We start from the raw sequence: 23,390 nt of genomic DNA, 5'->3' as shown, positions 1-23,390 counted from the left end.
CTGCTCCTCTAATTACTCCATTCAGAGGCTCTCACCTCAGGTAGCACTAACCCTGTTTCAGGGGTTGGGAAGCTGCCTAGAAAGGGCAGAGCCGGTATGGATCTCCTGTCTTGGTGACCCCAGCATAGATTTTCTGCATGACCACGGTCCCACCCTATTGGGAGGCAGGGGAGAGAAAAGTAATAAGTAAAGTTGTTAGTCCCTAGCCCTTTTTCTCCCCTACTTGCATCCGTCACTCACCAGTATGAGCAATGAACTCTGACCAGAGACCCTCAAATGATGTCACAAAGCTGCCTCTATGCATCTCTCTATCCTTGGACAGAGGAGAAAAAGATGACCTCGTTGAAGCTGCCCAACGAGGGTTAAAAGCTGCATCCTCCCTCCTCTCCACACAGAGCAGCTAATCGAGGTCACAGCCATAGAAACCAAACAAAAGGCTCCCGGGAGCCCACACATCCTCGCCTCATGGCTGCCAACCGCTGTGGGAAGGGAAAAGGGAGCCCCCGCCCTCCTTCATTCCTCAACAGCTTAATGAAGATTTGGCCTGTCATCTTCCCAGGGAACAAACTCCACGGCTGTCCGAGATTGATTTTTATTCTCAAACAACACAGCAGATCCTCCTTTAAAACCAAAAATCAGCAATAAAATGGATCATAAACATGTATATGGGGTTATAACCCCCCAACTACTCTAAAGTGGCTGGATTTCTCCCAGCCCCACCCCGGGCCTGTCAAAACCAAATTCCTGAGCAAGTTCCCCATGTCACCACTGGGGACAGCGAGGTTGGTGGAGTCCATGGCTCTCACAGGGCTGCTGCCGCAAACAGCTCTCTTAGGCCACATCCCCTGTGGTCTCCAAGTAATGGGCGTATTTGTCTGATATCATTTATTAGCAAATGAGGATATCCAGCTGGCTTTGCAGATTTGAGATGATTCTGAAAAAAGTCACATTCACACTCTAAAATGTCCAAGATTCTAAGCACATAAATGACAAAAAAAAAAGTACTTTGTATACATCATAAGCAAGCACTGTTTTTTAATCCAGCAAAGAAAACTGAACCATTGCCTTGTTAGACTTATTTTATTTATACCCTTTAAAATCGCTCTTCTGGGGATATAAATTCCAGGAAAAAAGTCATCATTATTCGAACATTAAACATATTTTACTGTTGAGGTCTCCAAATGGGCATGAGTATGTTCAACCTACCTCAGTGCCTTGAACTTCTTTTGTCACCTTTGTAGAACTAAGCTGAACTGTAAACTGTTTCTGAGACTGAGGATATTTAGCTCTTTTCAAATAAGGAAGAAGATGTCATACAGAAAAAAGATTGGGTTTATCCTTTATAGATTCAAGGCATGGTGATAATAACTATAATAATAATTATCATTATACTGGAAGAACTGACATCTATTAAGCACACTTATAGTATCAAGCAGTTTTCTAAGAACATTAAATACATTTCTCATTCACCTTATCAATCCTATGAAATTACTACTGTGATTGTTCTAATTTTGTAGACAAAGAAACTGAAGCTCAGAAAAGTTAAGTGTTTTCTACAAGGTCAAACTGCTAATAAGTATGGAAGCCAGTGTTCAAACCAGGCAGTTAGTTGCCAAAGGATTAGTGGGTAGATAGTAAACATGGCTTGAACATGGAATGGGCTGCCTCTCTAGTGACTGCATCCTTCAAAGTTAGGTATTCAGGCAGGAACTGCCATACTGAGGACTCATATACACACTACTATTTATAAAATAGATAACTAATAAGGACCTACTATATAGCACAGGGAACTCTACTCGATACTCTGTAATGACCTATATGGGAAAAGAATCTTAAAAAGAGTGGATATATGTACATGTATAACTGATTCACTATCTGTACACCTGAAACTAACACAACACTATAAATCAACTATACTCCAATAAAAAATTTTTAAAAAAGAGCTTCACTTGGGACCTTGGCAAACTACCCGCTCTGGTCCCCGGTGATGCTCAGTTCTTCAGATTCCATGATACTGAGCTACTTAGTATCAATATGATTTTATTTTCCAGATTTGAACAGATTCTCTAGTTACATTTTCCCACATTTATCAGGAAATTTGTAGGTCATTCAAAAAGCAGAGAATCCGTTTGTCATCACACATGATATTCACATTTCTGTCTAAAGAAAAGAGCTTGGTTTGCACACCTGTTCCCAAATGACTTCCCTTTCTTCTTGGAAGCAGATGGTAAAATATGTCTTGGTCAAAGTTTCTGTTCTAAAGCCAAGAAGCTCATCAGTGAGAAGGATGCTATACAGCACCTGCAGCTCACTCTACTCTTAAGCGAGCCCCGATTAGAATGAATGTCAAGGTTCACGCGTGGCAGTGAGGCCAGAGACGATTCCGTCAAACCAGCCAACCAGCCTTCGGGTAGTCACTGTGCCACCTCCAGGGCATTAGTAGTTGGCCAAATCCAATACCCACTTCCTTTCTGCTGGAAGTGTGCATCTAAGAAGCATCTATAATGGAGAAGTGAAATATTAGATGTGTTGAAAGACTGCTTATTTTGTCTGGCATGACTACTTTTTTCCTTCACTTCTCTTACTTAAATATTAGGCCACAATTCAAATCCCACTACACACTATGGAGCTTTCAAAACAAAGGACTTGGGGAAGGTGCTCATTTCATCATCCAGGTTTGAAATAATTTAGAATCTTGACCAACTTTCTAGAGCCTCTAAAACAGTGACAGCCACCACCTATTATTATTATGAGGGCCAACAGCTAGGATTTCAGATCTCAAGCAAGCTCTTCACACCTTCCTCTCTTTCTACTTCCAGGTCCTTCTCAACTTTGCCAAAACACCCTCCCTGGGCACCTGGAAGGAAAGAGGGACATATCTTGTTTATCAGGAGCTGAAGCACTTTGGCTGATGTTCCTTCCATAAGCGAGGCTGGCACAAGGAACCACTGGCTAGCCTAAGTCAGAAACAATGCAGAAGGAAGAGAGGCAAGGAGCAAGACATGTGGAGTGGGAACACCCTACAGCAATGGGTGCACCATCCCAGGGAGCCAGGCAGCTCTTCTGAACAAAGACTTGCTGCCGATTTTTTTTTTTTTTTTTTTTTTTTATTATTTTGCAGTACGCGGGCCTCTCACTGTTGTGGCCTCTCCCATTGCGGAGCACAGGCTCCGGACGCGCAGGCTCAGCGGCCACGGCTCACAGGCCCAGCCGCTCCGCAGCATGTGGGACCTTCCCGGACCGGGGTACGAACCCACGTCCCCTGCATCGGCAGGCGGACTCTCAACCACTGTGCCACCAGGGAAGCCCTTGCTGCTGATTTTAGATACAAGAGTAAGCACTAACCACAGTGACCCATTCTCTGCATGAAGACTGACCAGAGACACTCTGCAAGACACTACCCAATAACCATCTGTGTGCTAATGGAATGGAAAGGAAAAAGGAAGAGAGAAGGAACTAGAAGAAAGAAAAAGGGAAAGGGAAGAGGTCTCACTACAAGCCCTAATCATTTCCCTCTTCACCCCAAACACTTCCTGTCATATCCATCTAACAAGATGTGCAGAGATGGTCTAGAGAGATGGACGGAACAGGACAGGAAGGTGCTGAGTGAGGAATATCCACTGCTTCACCTCTCAAGAGCTGTTTCTAATTTTGGTTCTGTGGATACAGCTAGACTGTCAGTCATGCTGCCACAGGAAAAACCCTGCATCTAAAAGGGAGATCAAGGAGAGACTGAAGGGAGGTCTAAATTAAAGGAAGACCAGGAATTCATACCACGGCTATGGGTTCTGCAAGTTTCATAAATAATACTCTTGGATTTACTATGGAGTCAGTCCTGCCAAAATTTACAAGGGGATGTGTAACCCAGTTGAGGAAAGTCATTAAAAAATGTCAGTATGAGAGGAAGCAAGATCAAAATAAATTATTTGTTGAGAGTATTATTTGTTAATGGAGCATATTTAGGAGAAAGAGAATTTGGGGGTGGTGAAGAGACAGATGCACAATATGCAAGGCAGATACTGAAAGAGCAAGGTTCTTGAAGAGGCGATACGATTAATTCAAGACTTTGTGGTTTTCAGTAGAGCTCAGGGGCACAGAGGTTACACATATGTGGTAGGGGTTACTCAGGATTGAGAACTGGCCAAAGGGATATAGTGGCAAGTCAAAGAGTTAAAGATTCTAAGGCTGTTGGTAGAACACTGAAGAAAATTATCCTTTGGGTCCAGGCTGGGTAGGAAGGAAAGTGAAGCCAGAAGATCACTGAGAGAAGTTGCAGGCAGCAGTGAGACCCAAAGTTTGGCCTGCCACTCGACAGCTGAGAAGGCAACTGCCCATAATACCTGCCCTCTACATAGTATTCACGGTTTAGAAGTTAACTTGACCATGCATACCTCATTTGATTCCTCAATAAACCCTGTGAAGTAGTTACATCGAGTAGGTATCATTATGGCCATGTTCCAGATGAAGAAACTGAGGCTCAGAGGCACGAGTGATTTCCCCAAATCTTATCACTGCTAAGTGGGAGAGTGAGGCCTCCAAATGAGCTCTTCTGACTCCTAGTCCAGGGCTCGTTCCACTACCCAAGGACTCCACATCACTGGAAATAACATTAAGGGGAGGATGGGCTTGGAGAAGACAGTCAAGGGCCAGAGTCAGCAATGCACACGCACAACCTGGGCAGAGGGTGGTGGAAGTGGACATGGAGGTTTATTTAAAATTGTAGAACAGTGGCAGCTCCATAATGGCATGAAAGTAACCAAGGAGAAAGGAGATGATGCCAGTCCTTCCAAGGTTGAGGAAATTAGAGCCACAGGGAAGGGAAGCCAGATGACTTTAGGACAAGAAAGTATAAGGAGAACAATGTACAGGTAGAGGACGTAGGCTATTTTCTCACCATCAACAAGAGTTTGAAAGATACAAGACGGCTCAGGTTGGAATGAGTGAATGAATGAAAGGCAAAGGAGTGGGGTAAAGGGGCTCTGGCCTCAGATGAAGGATGAGCGACAGCAAGGATGAGGGAGACCAGGTGTCAAGAGGGGGTGGAGCTGTAACAGTGACAGGAAAGGAGTAGTTGCTACAGAAGCTGTGGCACTTTCCCAGGGTTCCAAGTCCTAGTCCCAGGGTTCTAACTGGAATATTAGTGTGAGGATGTGAACATCACTGTGAGCTTCAGATGAGCAATGTGTATAAAAGTACCTGATGGTACCCGGCAAATAGCAGGTGCTTGATAACCTTTGGTTGAAACTGAAGTTGAGGCATGCGGACTTCAGGAAATTTTCTCCTCACTGTTGACTTTTGTCTTTCAGCCAAATACTGACTATATACTATTACAGGCAACGTGTTTGAGGTGATCTAATAATGAATCAGACATTGACACTGCTTTTAGCCTCAAGGCACACTGATAGAGACTACAGTGTAATCTGATGGTGAATAACCACTTGTTCAGCAAATAATTATTGAGCAACTATTATGTGCCAGGCACTTGGTGATGCACCAGTGACAACAGAAAGTCCCTGTGAACAAGGGGTTCATGTGGGCAAAACAGACAATTAGAAACAGACAAATAGGGCTTCCCTGGTGGCACAGTGGTTGAGAGTCCGCCTGCTGATGCAGGGGACACGCGTTCATGCCCCGGTCCGGGAAGATCCCACATGCCGCAGAGCGGCTGGGCCCGTGAGCCATGGCCGCTGAGCCTGCGTGTCCGGAGCCTGTGCTCCGCAACGGGAGAGGCCACAGCGGTGAGAGGCCCGCGTACCGCAAAAAAAAAAAAAAAAAAAAAAAAAAAAAAAGAAAGAAACAGACAAATATTATCAAGTGGGGTTAAGTGCAATGGAAAACACAAAGCAGGGTAGGGAGATAGAGAGTAAATAGGGCACAGAAGGCCCTGTGTCAGATGGGGTGATCTGGGAAGGCCTCCATGAGGATGTGACAACTGAGCAGAGACCTGAATGGAGTAAGGGAGTGAGATGTGTGACAGTCTTGAAGAACAGTCTTCCAGACAGAGGGAATAGCAAGAGAAAAAGCCCTGAAGCAAAGAACAGCACATGAGCCAGTTCTGAATGAATATGATAAAGCAGAAGGTAGTAAGTGATACAGTGAAGCTGCTGTGGTAGAGAAGTTACTCCTGCCTTGGGGTGTTGGTGTATTTGGGGAGAGCATGACGAGGAGTCAAGGCAGGCTTCCTGGAGGTACTGGCATCTGAGATGGACCATGGTGGAGGAACTATTTGGACCCATGGCAAAGAACACTGTCAATCAAAGCCCAAAAGGAGAAAAGCAAAGGACGTGCGTGGGGGACAAAGAACCATTGGGTTTGGATGGACAGCACATCTGATAGAGGGCAGTGGTTGACAATCAGGAAGGAAAGGTAAGATAAGACCAAAATGTGGAGGGAGGGAGAAAGGGCAGAAGGGAAGGAAACATACAATTTTTGAACTATCCATCAGGTGTGGGGATAGGTACTTTACATTATTTCACTTAGTTATTATTTATTTCAGTAAATAAAAATGTCTTCCATTAAACAAAATAAATATTTCTTTTAGTAAGTAGCTCCTAATACACATTGCCAAGCTCATGTTAAAGATGACAAACTGAAGCCAGGTTAAACCTGACAGTGAGCCATGGATACCACAGGAAGGAGGTCAGAGTTTAGGCAGGGAAGTCATGGAAGGTTTGTGGACACAGGAGAGACACAGGCAGCACTGTGCCACCCTGGGATGAACACAGTGTGGTTCCAGGGTCGGGGACAAGCAAATGATGGTACAGACCTCAGACTATCAACTGACGGGATTAACTGTCTTGCTTCTTTTGTATAGTCGGCCTTTTTGCATCCGAGGAGGAGAAACAGTGGATATGGAGCACGGACTGTATTCATCATATTACGTCATTTTACACAAGGGACTTGAGCAACTGCAGATTTGGGTATCCACAGGGGCTCCTGTGGTCCCTGCAGATACCAAGGGATGACTGTATTCCCAAGGTCACAGGGCACAGGGATTGGTCTATATTAGGTTGCCAGTACTTGATTAACAGCCCACCCAATTTGAAGTTCAGAAACGAGAAAAGCACAGCACCTGCTCAATCTAGTCCTTCTTTTCTTGGGACTCACGTTCTGTATGAGAGACTTGGGGCTGTTCTTTCAGACCTGCCCAAAGAAGGCTTTTCTTAGACTTTTCAAACTGTAAGGCAAAGTATCAAGAAGGTCCTCAATCTGAAAAGCTGGATTTGTTTGTTTTTTCAAATAAAGCAAATTGTGGTGTAACAATACAATAAAACACTACTCATCAATAGAAAGGAATGAATTTATGCAACATGGATGAATCCCAAATAATAACATTGAGTGAAAGAAGCCAAATTACAGAACCTACTGTATGATTCCATTTATACAAGATTCTTAAAACCTCAAGCGAATCTTGGTAGGCAGAGTAGTGGGTGCCTGGGGCAGAAGATGGGGGGGTAGTGAGAAAAGGAGGATTACAAATAGATAGCAGGAACTTTGGGTGGCAGGTACGTTCATTATCTTGATTCTAGTGATGACTTCACAGATGTAGACATGTTTCAAAGCTCATCACACTGTACCCTTTAAAAGTGTTTCGTTTATTGTGTGTCTATTATACCTCAGTAAAGCTGGAGGAAAAACATAATGGTCTACAGATCTTAAACAGGGTCCCTATAATCAGGGGAGAAAAACACTACAGATTTCTATAAGTTCTGTGGCACAGCCACTTGTGTTCATGAACATTTGTGTTCTCTGCTTTCCAGGCATGTAGCGAGGCCACATTTTCCAGCCTCTTTGACAGGAAGGCATGGCCAGGCCCTGAGTTCTGGCCAACAGATTGTGCACGTCCACTTCCCACCCGCCACCTGAACAGAGGAGACTCTGAGCACAGCATGGGTCCCTGAACTCTGGAGCACAGCACCCTGTCGCCACCCTGCACTCACGGTCGCGTGGATGAGAAATAAACTTGAACTGTGCTGAGCCACTGAAATCTTGGAGTTCTTAGAGCAGTTAGCCGCCTATGTATAATTTATATAAGGACGTTATATAAATTATTTCAATATTATTAATATCAATATATAATATAAAGTATATTAAATATATATGAGGTATAATATAAGGTATTGATATGTCATTAGCATCTGTATTTTACAATACATATTCATACATTAATTGGTATATTAATATTCCTAATACTGATATTAGTATTGGTAGTAGAACAGAGGACAAATCATTGAAAATTAATAAGCCTTAGTTTCCTCCTCTGTGAAAAGGTAGGATACTTTTCTCCTTATCTCACAGGCTATTATAATAAAGAGTGAATAAAATTATGTATGTATTTGAAAGCTTTTTGAAAACAAGTGTGTTTTTACCTACAATAGAATTACCTTAACTGCCATTAAAAATGTCCATATTTGGGCTTCCCCGGTGGAGCAGTGGTTGAGAGTCCACCTGCCGATGCAGGGGACACGGGTTCGTGCCCCGGTCCGGGAAGATCCCACATGCCACGGAGTGGCTGGGCCCGTGAGCCATGGCCGCTGAGCCTGTGCGTCCGGAGCCTGTGCTCCGCAACGGGAGAGACCACAACAGTGAGAGGCCCGCGTACCGGAAAAAAAAAAAAGTCCATATTTGATATCCTTAGGCCAAGTTCATAGTATTACTTCCAGCAAGGACCAGGTGACTTTTCTTTGTTCCAACTCAGAAAGACTCTCAGCTCTAGCAAGTGCCTCATATTTGATATAATCTGAGCAGACATGACCTGAAAACCATTCATAGGGATAATTCTTTCTGGTACAAGATGGGAAACGGATAGGTAGATACATTCAAATGTAAATTCACAAATAATGGATACCTTTAAAAAATAAAAATACTATCTGCTCTTCTTCACATTAGGGACTTTATTTATATTCTCTCATTTTATAAATTTTTTACCAGGATCTGGCCCTGAATTCTATTTCTGGAGGGTCACAAAGAAAGTGAAGCAAGGTAGATGTATTGATAACCCAAACCATCACTACTGGAAAAGGAGCCTCAAAGTGCACTGAATGTTAGCAATTCAGGAACAGAAATGTGAGCAACTGGGAGTACAGAGGGCACATACCTGCCCAGTCACAGAACTCCAGTCAACTCCCGGGACTTCATCCAGGCTCTCTGGGTAGCACTACCATACAGACGATAACAAAAAGTTCTGCCAATACCATATTGAAAGATATACAGATATATTTTGTTTCTTACAGATTGAAGGTTTGTGGTGACCCTGCATCTAGCAAGTCTATCGGCGCCATTTTTTCCAATAGCATTTGCTCATTTCATGTCTCTGTGTCACGTTTTGGTAGTTCTCACAATATCTCGAACGTTTTCATTATTACATTTGTCATGGTGATCTGTGATCAGTGATTTTTGAAGTTACTATTATAACTGTGGTAGAAAGGGCAAGAGAACTAGAACTAGAAGTGGAGCCTGAAGATGTGACTGAATTGCTGCAATCTCATAATAAAACCTTATCAGATGAGGAGCTGCTTCTTATGGATGAACAAAGAAAGTGGTTTCTTTCTTTCTTTCTTTCTTTCTTTCTTTCTTTTTTGCGGTACGCGGGCCTCTCACTGTTGTGGCCTCTCCCGTTGCGGAGCACAGGCTCCAGATGCGCAGGCTCAGCGGCCATGGCTCACGGGCCCAGCCGTTCCGCGGCATGTGGGATCCTCCTGGACCGGAGCACGAACCCGTGTCCCCTGCATCGGCAGGCGGACTCTCAACCACTGCACCACCAGGGAAGCCCGAAAGTGGTTTCTTGAGATGGAAACTACTCTTGGTGAAGATGCTGTGAAGATTGTTGAAATTATAACACATTTGTGATAATGTTTTTAATGACAACAGCATTCAGAATATTGCATAAATTTAGTTGATGAAGCAGTGGCAGTGTTTGAGAGGACTGACTCCCATTTTGAAAGAAGTTCTACAGTGGGTAAAATGCTATCAAACAGCACTGCATGCTGCAGAGAAATCATTCCTGAAAGGAAGAGTCAACCAACGTGGCAGACTTCATGGCTGTCTTGCTTTAAGAAGTTGCCACAGCAACCCATCCTTCAGCAACCACCATCCTGATCAGTAGCATCAAGGCAAGACCCTCCACCAGCAAAAAGATTGCAACTTGCTGAAGGCTCAGATGATGGTTAGCATTTTTCAGCAACAAAGCTTTTTTTTAATTTTATTTATTTATTTATTTTTGGCTGCGTTGCTGCACGCAGGCTTTCTCTAGTTGTGGCAAGCGGGGGCTACTGTTGGTTGCAGTGCACAGGCTTCTCATTGCAGTGGCTTCTCTTGTTGCAGAGCACAGGCTCTAGGTGCTCGGGCTTCAGTAGTTGTGGCACATGGGGTCAGTAGTTGTGGCTCGTGGGCTCTAGAGCACAGGCTCAGTAGTTGTGGCACAGACTCAGTTCCTCCATGGCATGTGGGATCTTCCTGGACCAGGGCTCGAACCCATGTCCCCTGCATTGGCAGGCAGATTCTTAACCACTGCACCAGCAGGGAAGCTCCCAAAGGATTTTTTAATTAAGGTATCTATATTGTTTTTTAGACATAATGCTATTGCACACATAACATACTATAGTGTGAACATAACTTTTATATGTACTGGGAAACCAAAAACTTTGCCTGACTCGCTTTACTGAAATATTCACTTTGTTGCAGTGGTCTGGAAGGGAAGCTGAAATGTCTCCAAGGTCTGCCTGTACAATCTTCTTTCCTTAGACCCCAGTACTGAGGGTTTAAGGCAGGATGACAAAATCCTGGAGTTGAAAACAAAGATTAACAGCTCACAACTGGTTGCTTTCTAAATGCGTAGTGCAAGCAGCAGACACTCAGTGTAAGGGAGGTGGGGGGACTGGACTGAAATATGCCAAAGTGGAAAATGCCTCCATAGTCCCAGCATCCTCTTTGGGAAAAGGACAATTACTTGGCAAAGGGAAAGCAGCGAGTCTCCCGGGATACATTCCGGCTCAAACTAATAATGTGTTGCTTGAGGCAACCAATTTGTCCAAACAAACCAATTCTGAAGAGGAGGAGGGGCGAGGCACCTCATGAAAGTAAACCTGGCATTGGCTCCCTACCCCCATCCAGCCCTCCCTCTCACCCCACCCTCCCTCCCTCCTCTTCTCAGGGAAGCTTTTCTTCCTGATTCTAATTCTGCAGAAAAATGCCATAGACACAAGTGGTTTCACAAAGCACACTGAGTGAGCCCACCCTTCAGTCCATGAGAACAGAAAGAATAAAAGAAACTTCCTTTCTGTAAAGGCGGTTTACAGAAACTAGTCAAGGACATAAAGTAGAACCTCTTTTGGGTTCCATTTGGCCATTTTTCCACAACTTAAAAGAATTTTCCTCCCATAGACTAAGTCCTAGCTCTGAAACATGAGGAATTCTGAAAACCGCATTATATCGCTATCATCATAATGACTACTCCTTATTTTATTCCAGAAACTTCATGTTCCAGGTCTCACTGAACCCTCAAAATAAATCTGCAAGCTCAGTATTATCATTATGATTTCCATTCTACAGTTGAGGAAACTAAAGGTCACTGAAGTTAAATAATCTGCCAAGGGGCTTCCCTGGTGGCGCAGTGGTTGAGAGTCCGCCTGCCGATGCAGGGGACACGGGTTCGTGCCCCGGTCCGGGAGGATTCCACATGCCGCGGAGCGGCTGGGCCCATGAGCCATGGCCGCTGAGCCTGCACATCCGGAGCCTGTGCTCCGCAGTGGGAGGGGCCGCAACAATGAGAGGCCCGCATACAGGAAGAAAGAAAAAAAAAAAAACTTTACCAAGCAGATAAACATCATTGTTTATCTGCACAACTGATTATGGGGATTATCATCTTTTCATATTACATCTTTGCATTTCTTCTTTTGTGAACTATCATATTTACTTTTGAATTGGCATGTAAGCCAATGAGTCGAGCAGGGTAAACCAGCCCCTTCATGAATGAGCAAGCCATCCCATAGATAAGCAGGTGAAAAGGCTGAGTGAGAGGTTTATTAAGCATAAACAACTGCTTTCTCCTTACTGTAACTGTGGGAAGTAGGCTTTAAATGGAGTGTCAGATCCAAACTCCAGTTTCCATAGCAAGTGGCACTGCTAGTGTTGAAGACCCAATGCAGTCAAAAATAAATAAATTAAATAATTTTTTTTTTAAAAAAAGGGTAGAGGCACAGAGATGGAACATGTTGAAGCATAACAGGGAAACGTGATATGGATTCTGTCCACTCTAAATGCTAAATGTCTTTTAAATTTGTTCAGTTTCCTTTAACCTAGCCCAGTCCCCTACTCCAGGCCACCATGTATGTTACCTGAATTACAGCAGAATATTAATACTACCATCAGTACAACCATTAACACAACCAATAACTACCATTCAGAATGATAACGTGCTATGGAAACATCTGTGACTCCTGTTGACGATTAAGTGCGAGATACTGCAACTACTACTGTGGTTTGCTGCCTACACCCATACTTGAAAGAAATGCTCATTTCACTAACCTCCCTAGAGGTGAGAGACAGTAGTGACCTATCATCCAAGTTCATGGACCCTCTGAAGTCTAAGTGGGTCCAAATATCTAGGTTTTGGGATTTTTTGTTGTTGTTGTTGTTGTTGTTGTTTGCGGTACGAGGGCCTCTCACTGTTGTGGCCTCTCCCATTGCGGAGCACAGGCTCCAGACGCACAGGCTCAGCGGCCATGGCTCACAGGCCCAGCTGCTCCACGGCATGTGGGATCCTCCTGGACCGGGGCACGAAACCCGCGTCCCCTGCATCAGCAGGCAGACTCTCAACCACTGCGTCACCAGGGAAGCCCCAAATATCTAGTTTTGATCATCTGTTTGGCAATGAAAGAACACAGCCTCTTTTTTTTTTTTATCAGAGTAAAATTGCTTTACAATGTTGTGTTAGTTTCTGCGGTACAATGAAGTGAATCAGCTATATGTATACCTATATCCCCTCCCTCTCATACCTCTCTCCACCCCCCAAGGTCATCACAGAGCACCGAGCTGAGGTCCCTGTGCTATACATCATGTTCCCACTAGCTATCTATCTTACACATGGTAATGTATTTATGTCAAGCCTAATCTTCCAATTCGTCCCAACCTCCCCTTCCCACCCTGTGTCCACATGTCCGTCCTCTTAAACTCCGCCCTGTAGGATTGGGTGCAGTGAAGTGGTCCTTCCAGAGAGCTCAGCCACAGGACGGGCAGAGCTGCACAGCGTCAACAAGCCTGGACATCAATCCTAATTCTGCCCCTTAACTAATGTGTGGCTCTGGGCATTGGAGTTGTCATCTATAAAAGGAAGATCATAACACTACAAAGATCACCACAGAAAGTAATGAATAAAAGGCACTACAGTTGTCACCTCCTCTTCAGGACTAGGGCATTAGCAATTCTAAAAGGGACTTGCAAAATCTCTGGTTGGAGGTCATAGGTTTTTTTATTAAGCAGTTCTAAAATATCTAGTTTAGATAATCTGTATGGAGCACAGCATCTTAAACTCTACCACTCTTTCTCAGATTTTGCTCTACATAGATGGTTCAATAATCACAAGGACCTATTTCAATATCACAGAAAAGCTTTCCCCAAATCACCTTCTTTGCACTCTCTGAGCTAAATAAATAGGAAAGGAAAATATGGCTGCTTTGGTCAAAGTATATATAGGGTAAGTGAAATTCTGAGATACCCAGACAGAGAGAGAACCCCCCACTGCACCCACACACATACATCAATTGTTTTTTAGAAAATTTAAAAGACCATAGAATAAGAACAGGAAAACAAAATGAATGGACACGACTGGATAAATGGCTAACATGTGAAAACACAGGAAAAAAGTCTTATTTCCACACTGGCTGCACCTATCTGTTCTCTTTTAATTCTTCCCTGTCACGAAGTTACATTTCAATTAGCAAATACACTTAAGCCTAGGTAACTGGAGAACAGGATTGGGAACAAGGGTCTTCTAGCCCTATATCAGAACAGTTAATTTATTCCACAAATATCCACTGCATAAGTTCAACGTGCCAGGCAGTGTTCTGGGAATACAAAGTGAATATGATGTGGTTCCTGCTTCCAAGAAGGCCTTAGTCAGGGGGGACTCCTGAACAAGTCACTGCCACCCAATGAGATAAACTCATGAGGGAGGTTTGTACATAGCTCCTGGGATGCAGAGGAAGCAGTGCTGGGCCCCCAGAAGGCTCTCTATAACTGCTGCCCACAACTCACTGCATTCACAAACACCAGCTTCTCATTACCAGGCACCAGGCAGGGAAACTGAGGAGAGAGACTTGGACTGAATCCCAACACTAACCTTTACAGTTGTGTGACTTTGGCCAAATCATTTAATCTCCTTAGCTGTGTTTCTGCTTCTATAAAATGGGGTAGTAATATCTACTCTTAAGATTATGAAGATTAAACGTGTGCGTGCATGTGTATAACACATTCCTAGCATACAGTAGATGTTCCATAGCTAAAAACCATTTTTTAAGTTATATATAATGATCCTTTTAACAGCAAAAATTTGTAGATTATCTGTTCTTCATAGACAGATGTCATACACTTTACTCTTTTCTGTATTTGCAATGACTGGTAAAATACCAGTTTTACTCAATAAAAATTTGTGTTTCTGAGAAACTTTTGAACCTCTTTGAAAAGAAATTTTCAAAGAAAGCAATCATGAGAGTTTTAAAATACTGATTTAAATCCAAAATGTACAACTTAATGGGAACAAGAATATCAAGGATCCTGGGGTATCCTAAGAACAGAAATGGGGCCAAATTTCTATTTGTTAATGAAAAGAGAAAAAGATGTAATTTGTTTTAAAAATATGTTCTACTGGGGCTTCCCTGGTGGCGCAGTGGTTGAGAGTCTGCCTGCCGATGCAGGGGACACAGGTTCGTGCCCCGGTCCAGGAAGATCATGCCGCAGAGCGGCTAGGCCCGTGAGCCATGGCCGCTGAGCCTGCGCGTCCGGAGCCTGTGCTCCACAACAGGAGAGGCCACAACAGTGAGAGGCCCGCGTACCGCAAAAGAAAAAAACAAAAAAACAAATTATCACTGAAATTCATAGCTAGGCAAAAGAATTTTTAAAATAGGTTAACTCATTTTGTTTTCCAAGCAAAATATATTCAAGGTGAAAAATAAAATCATAAAATACAAATGTGCCTTAAGAATAACAAGAATCCCCTGTAGCCCCATCATGCACAATGATAATTACTGTTTACTGGGAATCTGGGCCCCTGGTCTAGTGTTCTACCAGCTGCAGCAGGATTACGACAAAACAGGCAACAGAGAAACATGTTACATCTTATAAAGAGGCGCACAGCCCCGGTGATGTTCTCATTCTATCCTTAACCAGTCATGACAACAGAAACCTTCTAAGCATCTAAAAAGTGCTTGTCACAAAAATTGAACTCCCAAGTCCATAGGTTTCTACCCATCATAAACACTTGTTTCTGAGGTGGGGGGGAAAAAAAGAAAAGTCCAAAATCCCTGGGGATCTCCTACTGCTCTGGCAGAATTCCATTGTGATCAGTTAAATGCAAATAAATCAAGAACATCTAGTCTACATTTGTTTTAAAGCCCATGAGGGTTTAAATACAAAGAATGTTTGGCAAAATGTAGTCCTGAGTCTATTGAATTAGAATTTTTAAAAAAGGCCAAGAGGTATAGCATGAGACAAAGTAGAGCTACCTTTGTAAATCCAGGAAAGTTTGTCAAAATATTTCTTTCTGGTTTCTCTGGTTTCCCAACACTTTAGCAATGGCATGCACTTCCAACTCAAATTTGCTAATTTATGTATGTTTGGGTTTCTATACCTTGAGATCTGACCAGGTAACCAGATAGGCACTATGGGTTAATGAAAGACTAAAATGATTTGTAGATGTATATAAATATATGTGTGTGTATATGTATATAAATATATATGTGTGTGTATATATATATACACACACATATAAATATAAATTATACATATACATAGATACATACATAAATACCATATCATTTCAGGACTTTTCAAAATCTTTAATAAGCTAATACATTTTACGAATCTCCAGCAAAGGTAGCAGGGGGACTTCCCTGGTGGTCCAGTGGTTACGAATCTGCCTCCCAATGCAGGGGACATGGGTTCGATCCCTGGTCGGGGAACAAAGATCCCACATGCTGCGGGGCAACTAAGCCTGTGCCCCGCAACTACTGAGCCCACGTGCCACAAGTAGAGAGCCCGCATGCCGCAACTAGAGAGCCCGCATGCCACAAACTACAGAGCCTGCATGCCGCAAACTACGGAGCCCATGTGCCGCAACTACAGAGACCACGTGCTCTGGAGGCCTTGCGCCACAACTAGAGAGAAGCCCGCACACCACAACAAAGAGACTACACACAGCAATGAAAGATCCCGTGTGCCACAACTAAGACCTGACGCAGCCAAAACTAACTAACTAAATAAATATTTTTTAAAAAAACAAAGGTGGCAGGTCATGACCTAACTCGTTGGCCCCAGCATCCTGGCTTTTCTTAGGCGGCTGCATGGGACACACTTGGGAGAAATGCTGGACTCTTAAACCCAAATGGGATACAGATGTCTGGGATGCAGATGACTCTCACCACCTGGAATCCCACTCCTTTCAGGCAAGGATCCATTCAACAGACAATTATTAAACACCTGCTATGTGCTTCACCCAGCATCAAGTTTCTCAGTTTGCATACACACCTGAGCATTCTCATTCCACACTTAAACTGACACCTTTCTTATGCATAAAAGAAAACTAAAATGGAGGCCCGCTACTTAACAGCAGCGTGTGCTACTGTAAACATTTCTGTGTTTTCTCTTCTCTTGGTTGCAATGGACTTCCAAGGCAGAAGGCTTATTTTCATTCCTTCGACCCTCTTACCATTTATCAACTCAGGTAAAACTAGGGGCATTACAGAGCTACTGTGCCTGGTGAAGATGACAGGGTGTGCCTGTCATCTAGGGAAAGGGGACCCTGGGGAGACAGGGGGTGCTCTTAGGGATCCTGCCTATTCCCACTTTTGCCATTTGCACTGGAAAGCCGAACCCCAGAGCAAACATCTACACTGCTCTCCAGCTCTGCCCACAGCCCGTGATTTAACCAAGGTGAGGGGATTTGGGATTTGTTTGCCTTCCTCCTCCTAACTATCCCCTTAGTGAGATCACAGAGTGGATCACAGAATCTTTCCCTCCACAATTATGCTGGGAATCAGGACTGCCCTGTGGGGATGCCAGCTTCCTGCAGGACTCCTGCCGCGGAGGACAGCGAGGAGGTATGGCTCGCTGCGGCCTCATACAGAGCAACAGAGCCAGGGAGACCGGCCGGGCCTGGGCCACCATAATCCCACTCCACACAGGAGATGAATCGCGGAGCATCTGCCCCAGCCGCATCCCCAGGGAAACCCCTGGGCCGGCGGGGCAACTTCTCTTCACCCTCTTCTTCCCTCCGCAATGCTAAAGGGCATGGGGGTCGAGAGTGGGCAGATAAATGACAGAAGTTTCCCCAAGGAAGGTCCTCCCAAGGACCCCCAAGCCCTCAGCACAGGAACCCATCATCCTGAAACCCCACAGCGTCTCTCCACTTACCCCGGCTCACTGCTGAGGACCGCGAAGCCCCTCTCGGATCCCATCCCACAACGCATATGGTTTACAGTCCTCTTTGGGGCAATAAAGGAGTAGGCAATAATTACCCTCATTTCCCATGCTAAAGGGAAATAAGGCACAGGGCTATTCAATTAGGATTGTTTTTTTACTCCTAGGGCACTGTACGAAGCACCTCTGCACACACCCTGTCGCCCTGCCTGTGCAGGGGTGCCCAGCCCCATTTCACAGATGAAGAAGAGAAGCTCCAGGGAGAGGAGACAGAGGTGGATGAGAATCTGCTCCTCAGACTGAGGGATTCAGTTTACCCTGACTGAAACATCCAGACTCAAAGGAGGGCTCTCCCAGAGGCTGGCCAGTGCCACAGGCCCGGTGCCGGGCAGAGGATGGGTAGCCACCTGGCTGGGGGGCACCTTCCCATGTCTATCGATTTCTTTGAAGCTCTCAATAGCTCAACTAAAAGCATTTGTAAATTCCCCATTGCTAGGGTAGATGGGTAAGTGCCACAGGCTTCGAAATACTTGGTCGTCCTCCTAAACCTTGTTTTTCCTTACCTTCCTTCTATCCTGGGACCCAGGATGAGTTAAAGGCTTTTCAAAGCCAGAACTCCACCCTGTTGACACCGGTCAGAATGTTCGGGAAGAGCCTCATGGGGTTCCCACAGTGAAGGCTGCAACCGGACACCGTCCACACGGCCCAGGGAACTGCCCTCTGAGCTACTCACCTCACTGCCTCTCATCTTCCAGGGCCCTGGAGGCACACCAGTTCCCACCTCTGGTCCTGGAGAGTGACTGGAGGTGAGACGCAAAGGCAGGCCTCTCCATCATAAGCAGATGGGGGCACTGCTAGCACCTGGGCCAATCTGGGTCCTTGCCTGAAGACTAAAGGATTAGGGTATTTCTTTTCAAAATGCAGTGTCCAGAAACTTGTTTATGTAACACAATACAGTGAGCACAGCGCAGTTATCTGTAAGGACTCATATCTGTTAAGGAAACAGGAGCTTTTTTCTCAAGCTCTGGTATATATATATATACCATATATATATATATATCTCCTCTATACCTATCTGTACAGAAGGTCTGGAAGGTAACAGCAAATTGATAACATGATGACTCTGTGGCACTGCCAGGTTTGGGAGCCACTAGAAAAGGCTTTGGAACTTTGACTGAGACACAGATTTGTCCATCCCTTAGCGGTGTTCTCTTAGACAAGTCTCTGAACCTTCTACAGACTCAGGGTCAACTAGGATATGAGAATGATGCCTGCCAGCAGGATGCTTGTAAAGGCAGAGATAATCCACATCTGACACACAGCACACACTCAGTAAGTCCTGGTTATGATTATTACTACTTCTGCAAAAGAGGACGGTTGCTAAAAGGCTATATCTCTAGCCTCCTTGTAGCCACAGAAACCACCTCCTGCTGAAGGAGGGAACTGAGAGCATCACTCATCATTCTCTAGTCCTGGTTTTGCATTTGTGTCTCTGGAGTGACCCCAGCCTGCCGGACATTTAGTTCCTGGTAGGGACCAAAGTGTGTTGGCTATTCTCCATTTGCTTCACCACCACCCCTCACTCCAAAGCCATTCTCCACCTCTCTACACCTGCTCTGTGGCCTGGTGGCTGACTGCTGTGGGCTGCCTCACCAGGGCTCCATGCCCTTTGGTTTCCGACAAGATCTGCTGATGGGAGGACCAACACAAGATCTGGGTATTTATTCCCCCCTCTCTCCCCACTTTGCCAAGTCTCTGGCAGTGGTGGCGTTCTTTCTATAGCATAGCACCTGTGGGGCAGCCCCTCTTCCATGAATCTAGGTCTTGCTGCCTCTGTAAGCAGTTCTTTCATTAAACTCTCTTCAGATAAACCCCTCTGAAGGCACCATCTGCTTCCTGCTAGGACCCTGACCAAAACAACACAGGGGAGGGGGCCTTCTCAATGAAAAGGAAGACACTAAACATAATTATAAGCTTTGGGGACAGCTTAACAATGTCCAGTTCAGGCTAGGACTCTGATCTTCATCATTTGAACCTCTAGGAATTAAAGCAATTTTCACCTAAGTAAAGAGGCCACCAAGAAAAAAAAACCAGCCTGAGCCTAGAGATCTTGACTTTTGCTGCAGTGAGGAGCCCACCTCTACTTCTCTAAAGCAATAAGGACCCTGGGGCAGGAGAGAGAAGAAATCACATCCTTGACGATCACTCATTCTGTGTCAGGCATTATGTTAAGCTGTTGTACATAAACTGTCCCATTTGGAGTGAGTAATAATTTGGCTGAGGTAAGTACTGTTATTACGGCCATTTTTCAGATGGGGAAACTGAGTCGTAAAGATACTAAGAATCTTGCCCAAGGTCACAATGGCAGAAGGAGGATCTGAGCCTGAGCAGTCTGACTCCAGTGTCTGTGTGCTCTTAGCCTCCTCCACGGGAAGGCTTGGCAAAGAGGTTGAGAGCAAGGAGACGCAAACGGGAGGCAAGCACCGCCTCTCTTCCTCACCACCTCAGCTTGTGACTTCCCATCCACAAGATGCACCCATCCATGAAATACTCCCCAGGATGGAGAGGCGGGTATGAGGGCATATTTCAGCTGCTGATTAAGATCATCCGTCACAGAGCATCAACCAGAATTGAGTGTGTCAGTGCAAACAAAATGCAATAAAGAACTGTGGCTTGTGAAGAGAGACAGAGAGGCCATCATAAACTAGGACTCCTTGCAATATTATCAAATACCAAACCAAATCCTGTCTGAACCCTGTAGTCTGCAAGAGGGATCACTCTTTCTACTTGTAGAACCTCCCAGTAGCACACACCGTGAGGACAAATGTTACCCAAATTTGAAAAATGATCCAGAGACAAATTCCTAAAGCACACCTTTAAGAAGGAAAAACAAATGTTGTTGGACACACTGGGTAAATTCATCCACAGAGAAACCATCAGTAACTTTATCACTTTCAAAGGAAAGCAAGCCCTTGGGCCAAATAACCAAAACACTAACCACACACATCTTTCCAATGCTGCCCTAAACCCAACCCATAATACAGTGCTTGCTGACAGGCCCATATTCTACCTGCAAAGCCAGCCAGCATTCCACCCTACACATACCGGGAATGTAATAAAGGAGAACATGGGATGTTACAGACTGATGCATAGCTCAATCCAGGCACGACAGAAAAAACAGAACTGCAAAATGATCTGTACTCTGGACACAGCGGCGGCATCCTGATTCTCATTCCACTTCACATAACATTTCCTTTTTCTCTGCTTAAATCTAACCTCCCTCTTGCTGAACAGGGAAGGTGCGTGGGTGGTAGGATGAAGGATTCAGCCTTGTGCATATTACACATAGTTTGGTTAACCAAGGAGAAAATAAATTGACAGGGAACCGTACTTGTACAGAACAGTCAGAAAACAACCCCTTAAGATATACTGTCAAATGGTTTCCCAGTATGGATAACCTGCCAACCAACCAGCCAATCTGTGTGCATGTTTTTTCCCAATGCAATTTTGAACCACTCAGGATTCTAGCTTTTTGACTGGAGGACTATGCCTGAACTCATTCTGCAAACAAAGCTGGCTGCAGAGATTTGATGAGTGGCAACAGGTCACCAAAAGTGATTTGCAGAGCCCTCTGGCTTGGGGCTCCATCTTACCAGTCGAGTCGGCCCTGGAAGCCAGGCTACTCGGCTCCTCAGCACTGATGAGCTGCAGGCCTGTGTACGAAGGGCCAAAACTAGGACTACTGGTGTCTTCAGAATGTGTGGTCCAGCTGCTCTCGGAGGGCAGAGGGCATCTCCTCAGGGAGTTGAAGGAAGGGCACGTCCAGCAGGGCATGGTCAATGATATGGCTGGGGACAGACGGAAAACCAAAAACATACAGTATAAATAGTTGTACTTTGTTTATATTTAGTGCTTGTCTGACTTTGATGTTATGAAAGTCAGACAAGCACTAAAACAACACAAGCACTATGAAATCTCAACAGCCGTACAAGGCAAGGAAGTGTACTCATGATATAGACAGGGAAAACTAATTGACTGAGACCCCACAGTGAGTCAGTATCAAAACCGGTACTACAATTAAGGTCTAATGACCCTCAAATCAAAGATAAGCTCACCAAAGAATATGAGTGATTTTAGGCTCTACTATTTTTTTCTGTTTTGGCTGCACTGGGTCTTTGTTGCTGCTCACGGGCTTTCTCTAGTTGTGGCGAACGGGGGCTACTCTTCGTTGCGGTGTGTGGGCTTCTCATTGCGGTGGCTTCTCTTCTTGCGGAGCACGGACTCTAGGCGCACAGGCTCAGTAGTTGTGGCACACAGGCTTAGTTGCTCCGCAGCATGTGGGATCTCCCCAGACCAGGGCTCAAACCTGTGTCCCCTGCATTGGCAGGTGGATTCTTAACCACTGCACCAACTGCAAAGTCCCTAGGCTCTACTTTTATTTCTAAACCTAGGTTTCGGCTTCATTCAGACCTAAACTACATACAGTTTCACCCTTACCCTTACATTTCCTCCATTTTTAGTGGCACACCAACACTCTCAAGAAAACTTACCAATTTGTACTGCAAAATTAGAGCTAGGTTGGATTAAGCGATAAGAATGTGAATATAGATGTATTTGCATATGAATGTGATATGTCTCTGCTTGCCTTGAGTTTGACTGTAACTGGAGAATCTGTAGACTGTTACATATACAAATTGAGATCTACTAGGACTGCTGACCTGGCATACAATGAAAAATATCTTTAAGGGGGAAGTGTACAGGGCTTGGGTTTACCTCTGTAACCTTGAGCACCAAATTTAGCAAAAACCACTTCGGAAAGTTTCTTTTTTTAAAATCAAGTTTCCTAATGTTCCTAATTTGCCTTTGGTTAATTGCCTATCACATGGTTTCTCCACCGTGTTGCATAAGAATCCTATTGCAAATTTGCTGACAAGTACTGAAAACAAGTGCTGAAAAGAGTGTGGACAGGGAAGGAAGAATTAAAAAAAAAGAAAGAAACTAGCAATTATTGAGTACCCATGAAATGTCAGACACTTGTACAAATGTTATCTCATCTTGCCCATGGACCCTGAGAGTTAGACAGTGGTCTTCCTTTACACAGGGGGTAACAGACTCAATGAAGTTAAGTAGCTTGTCCAAAAACATAGAGTCAGTCAGGCCTCCTGGCTGGAGAATCGAAATTATGGTGTTGGGTTCAGAAACAGGAAGAGATACTGAGATTTAAGAGGAAAATGAATAAATAAATAGCACTATCTGCGACACAGTGTAAATATGAAACTACAGAGAATTTTCATTCTATTTTCTTAGGCATTTTAAAAAAATAGAGATCTTTTCTCTATCTGGAATGCTTATGGCTCACACCCCGTTTTCCTTAAAAATGTGACCTTCTCATTGAGGTACTCCTGAGCTGTTCTCTCCAAAGATGCAAGTCCCCTTCTCTGCTTTCTTTCTCCTTAACGTTATCTCTGTCTAACATCCTATATGTCCAATGTCTTCCCCACTAGAATTCAAGCTCCTTGGGGGCAAGGATTTTGGTTCATTATTGTTCACTCTTCTGCCCTGAAGGCCAGCAGGATTTGCTACCACAAAATATGCCTTTTTGGCATAAGGATTATTTTAGGCTCATTATTTTTTAGAAACAGCTGATGAGGGAGAAGCTCTGAAAACTCAGTGAAAGTTACCCTATTGTAAGGGTCATTTACATTTATAAGGGAAATCTCCATTTGTAAAGGTGTGTCCCTCTCTGTACCAGGAATAGG

The 23,390-nt window shown here is 44.4% G+C and overlaps 1 protein-coding gene across 1 annotated transcript in view; it reads right to left on the bottom strand.

Moving 5' to 3' along the window:
* The window catches only part of STON2 (stonin 2), a 146,404-nt gene that overhangs the window by 63,131 nt on the left and 59,883 nt on the right, over nucleotides 1–23,390 (bottom strand). Inside the window, exon 4 of the mRNA XM_060097964.1 lies at nucleotides 21,285–21,479. Coding sequence (XP_059953947.1) covers nucleotides 21,285–21,479 — 195 coding nt within the window. The remainder of the gene's footprint in view (nucleotides 1–21,284; nucleotides 21,480–23,390) is intronic.

This window comes from Mesoplodon densirostris, chromosome 4 (genome assembly GCF_025265405.1).
Source record: "Mesoplodon densirostris isolate mMesDen1 chromosome 4, mMesDen1 primary haplotype, whole genome shotgun sequence".
Lineage (NCBI taxonomy): Eukaryota > Metazoa > Chordata > Mammalia > Artiodactyla > Ziphiidae > Mesoplodon > Mesoplodon densirostris.
Note: the sequence above shows the minus strand (reverse complement) of the source record. Positions and strands in the feature narration are given on the sequence as shown.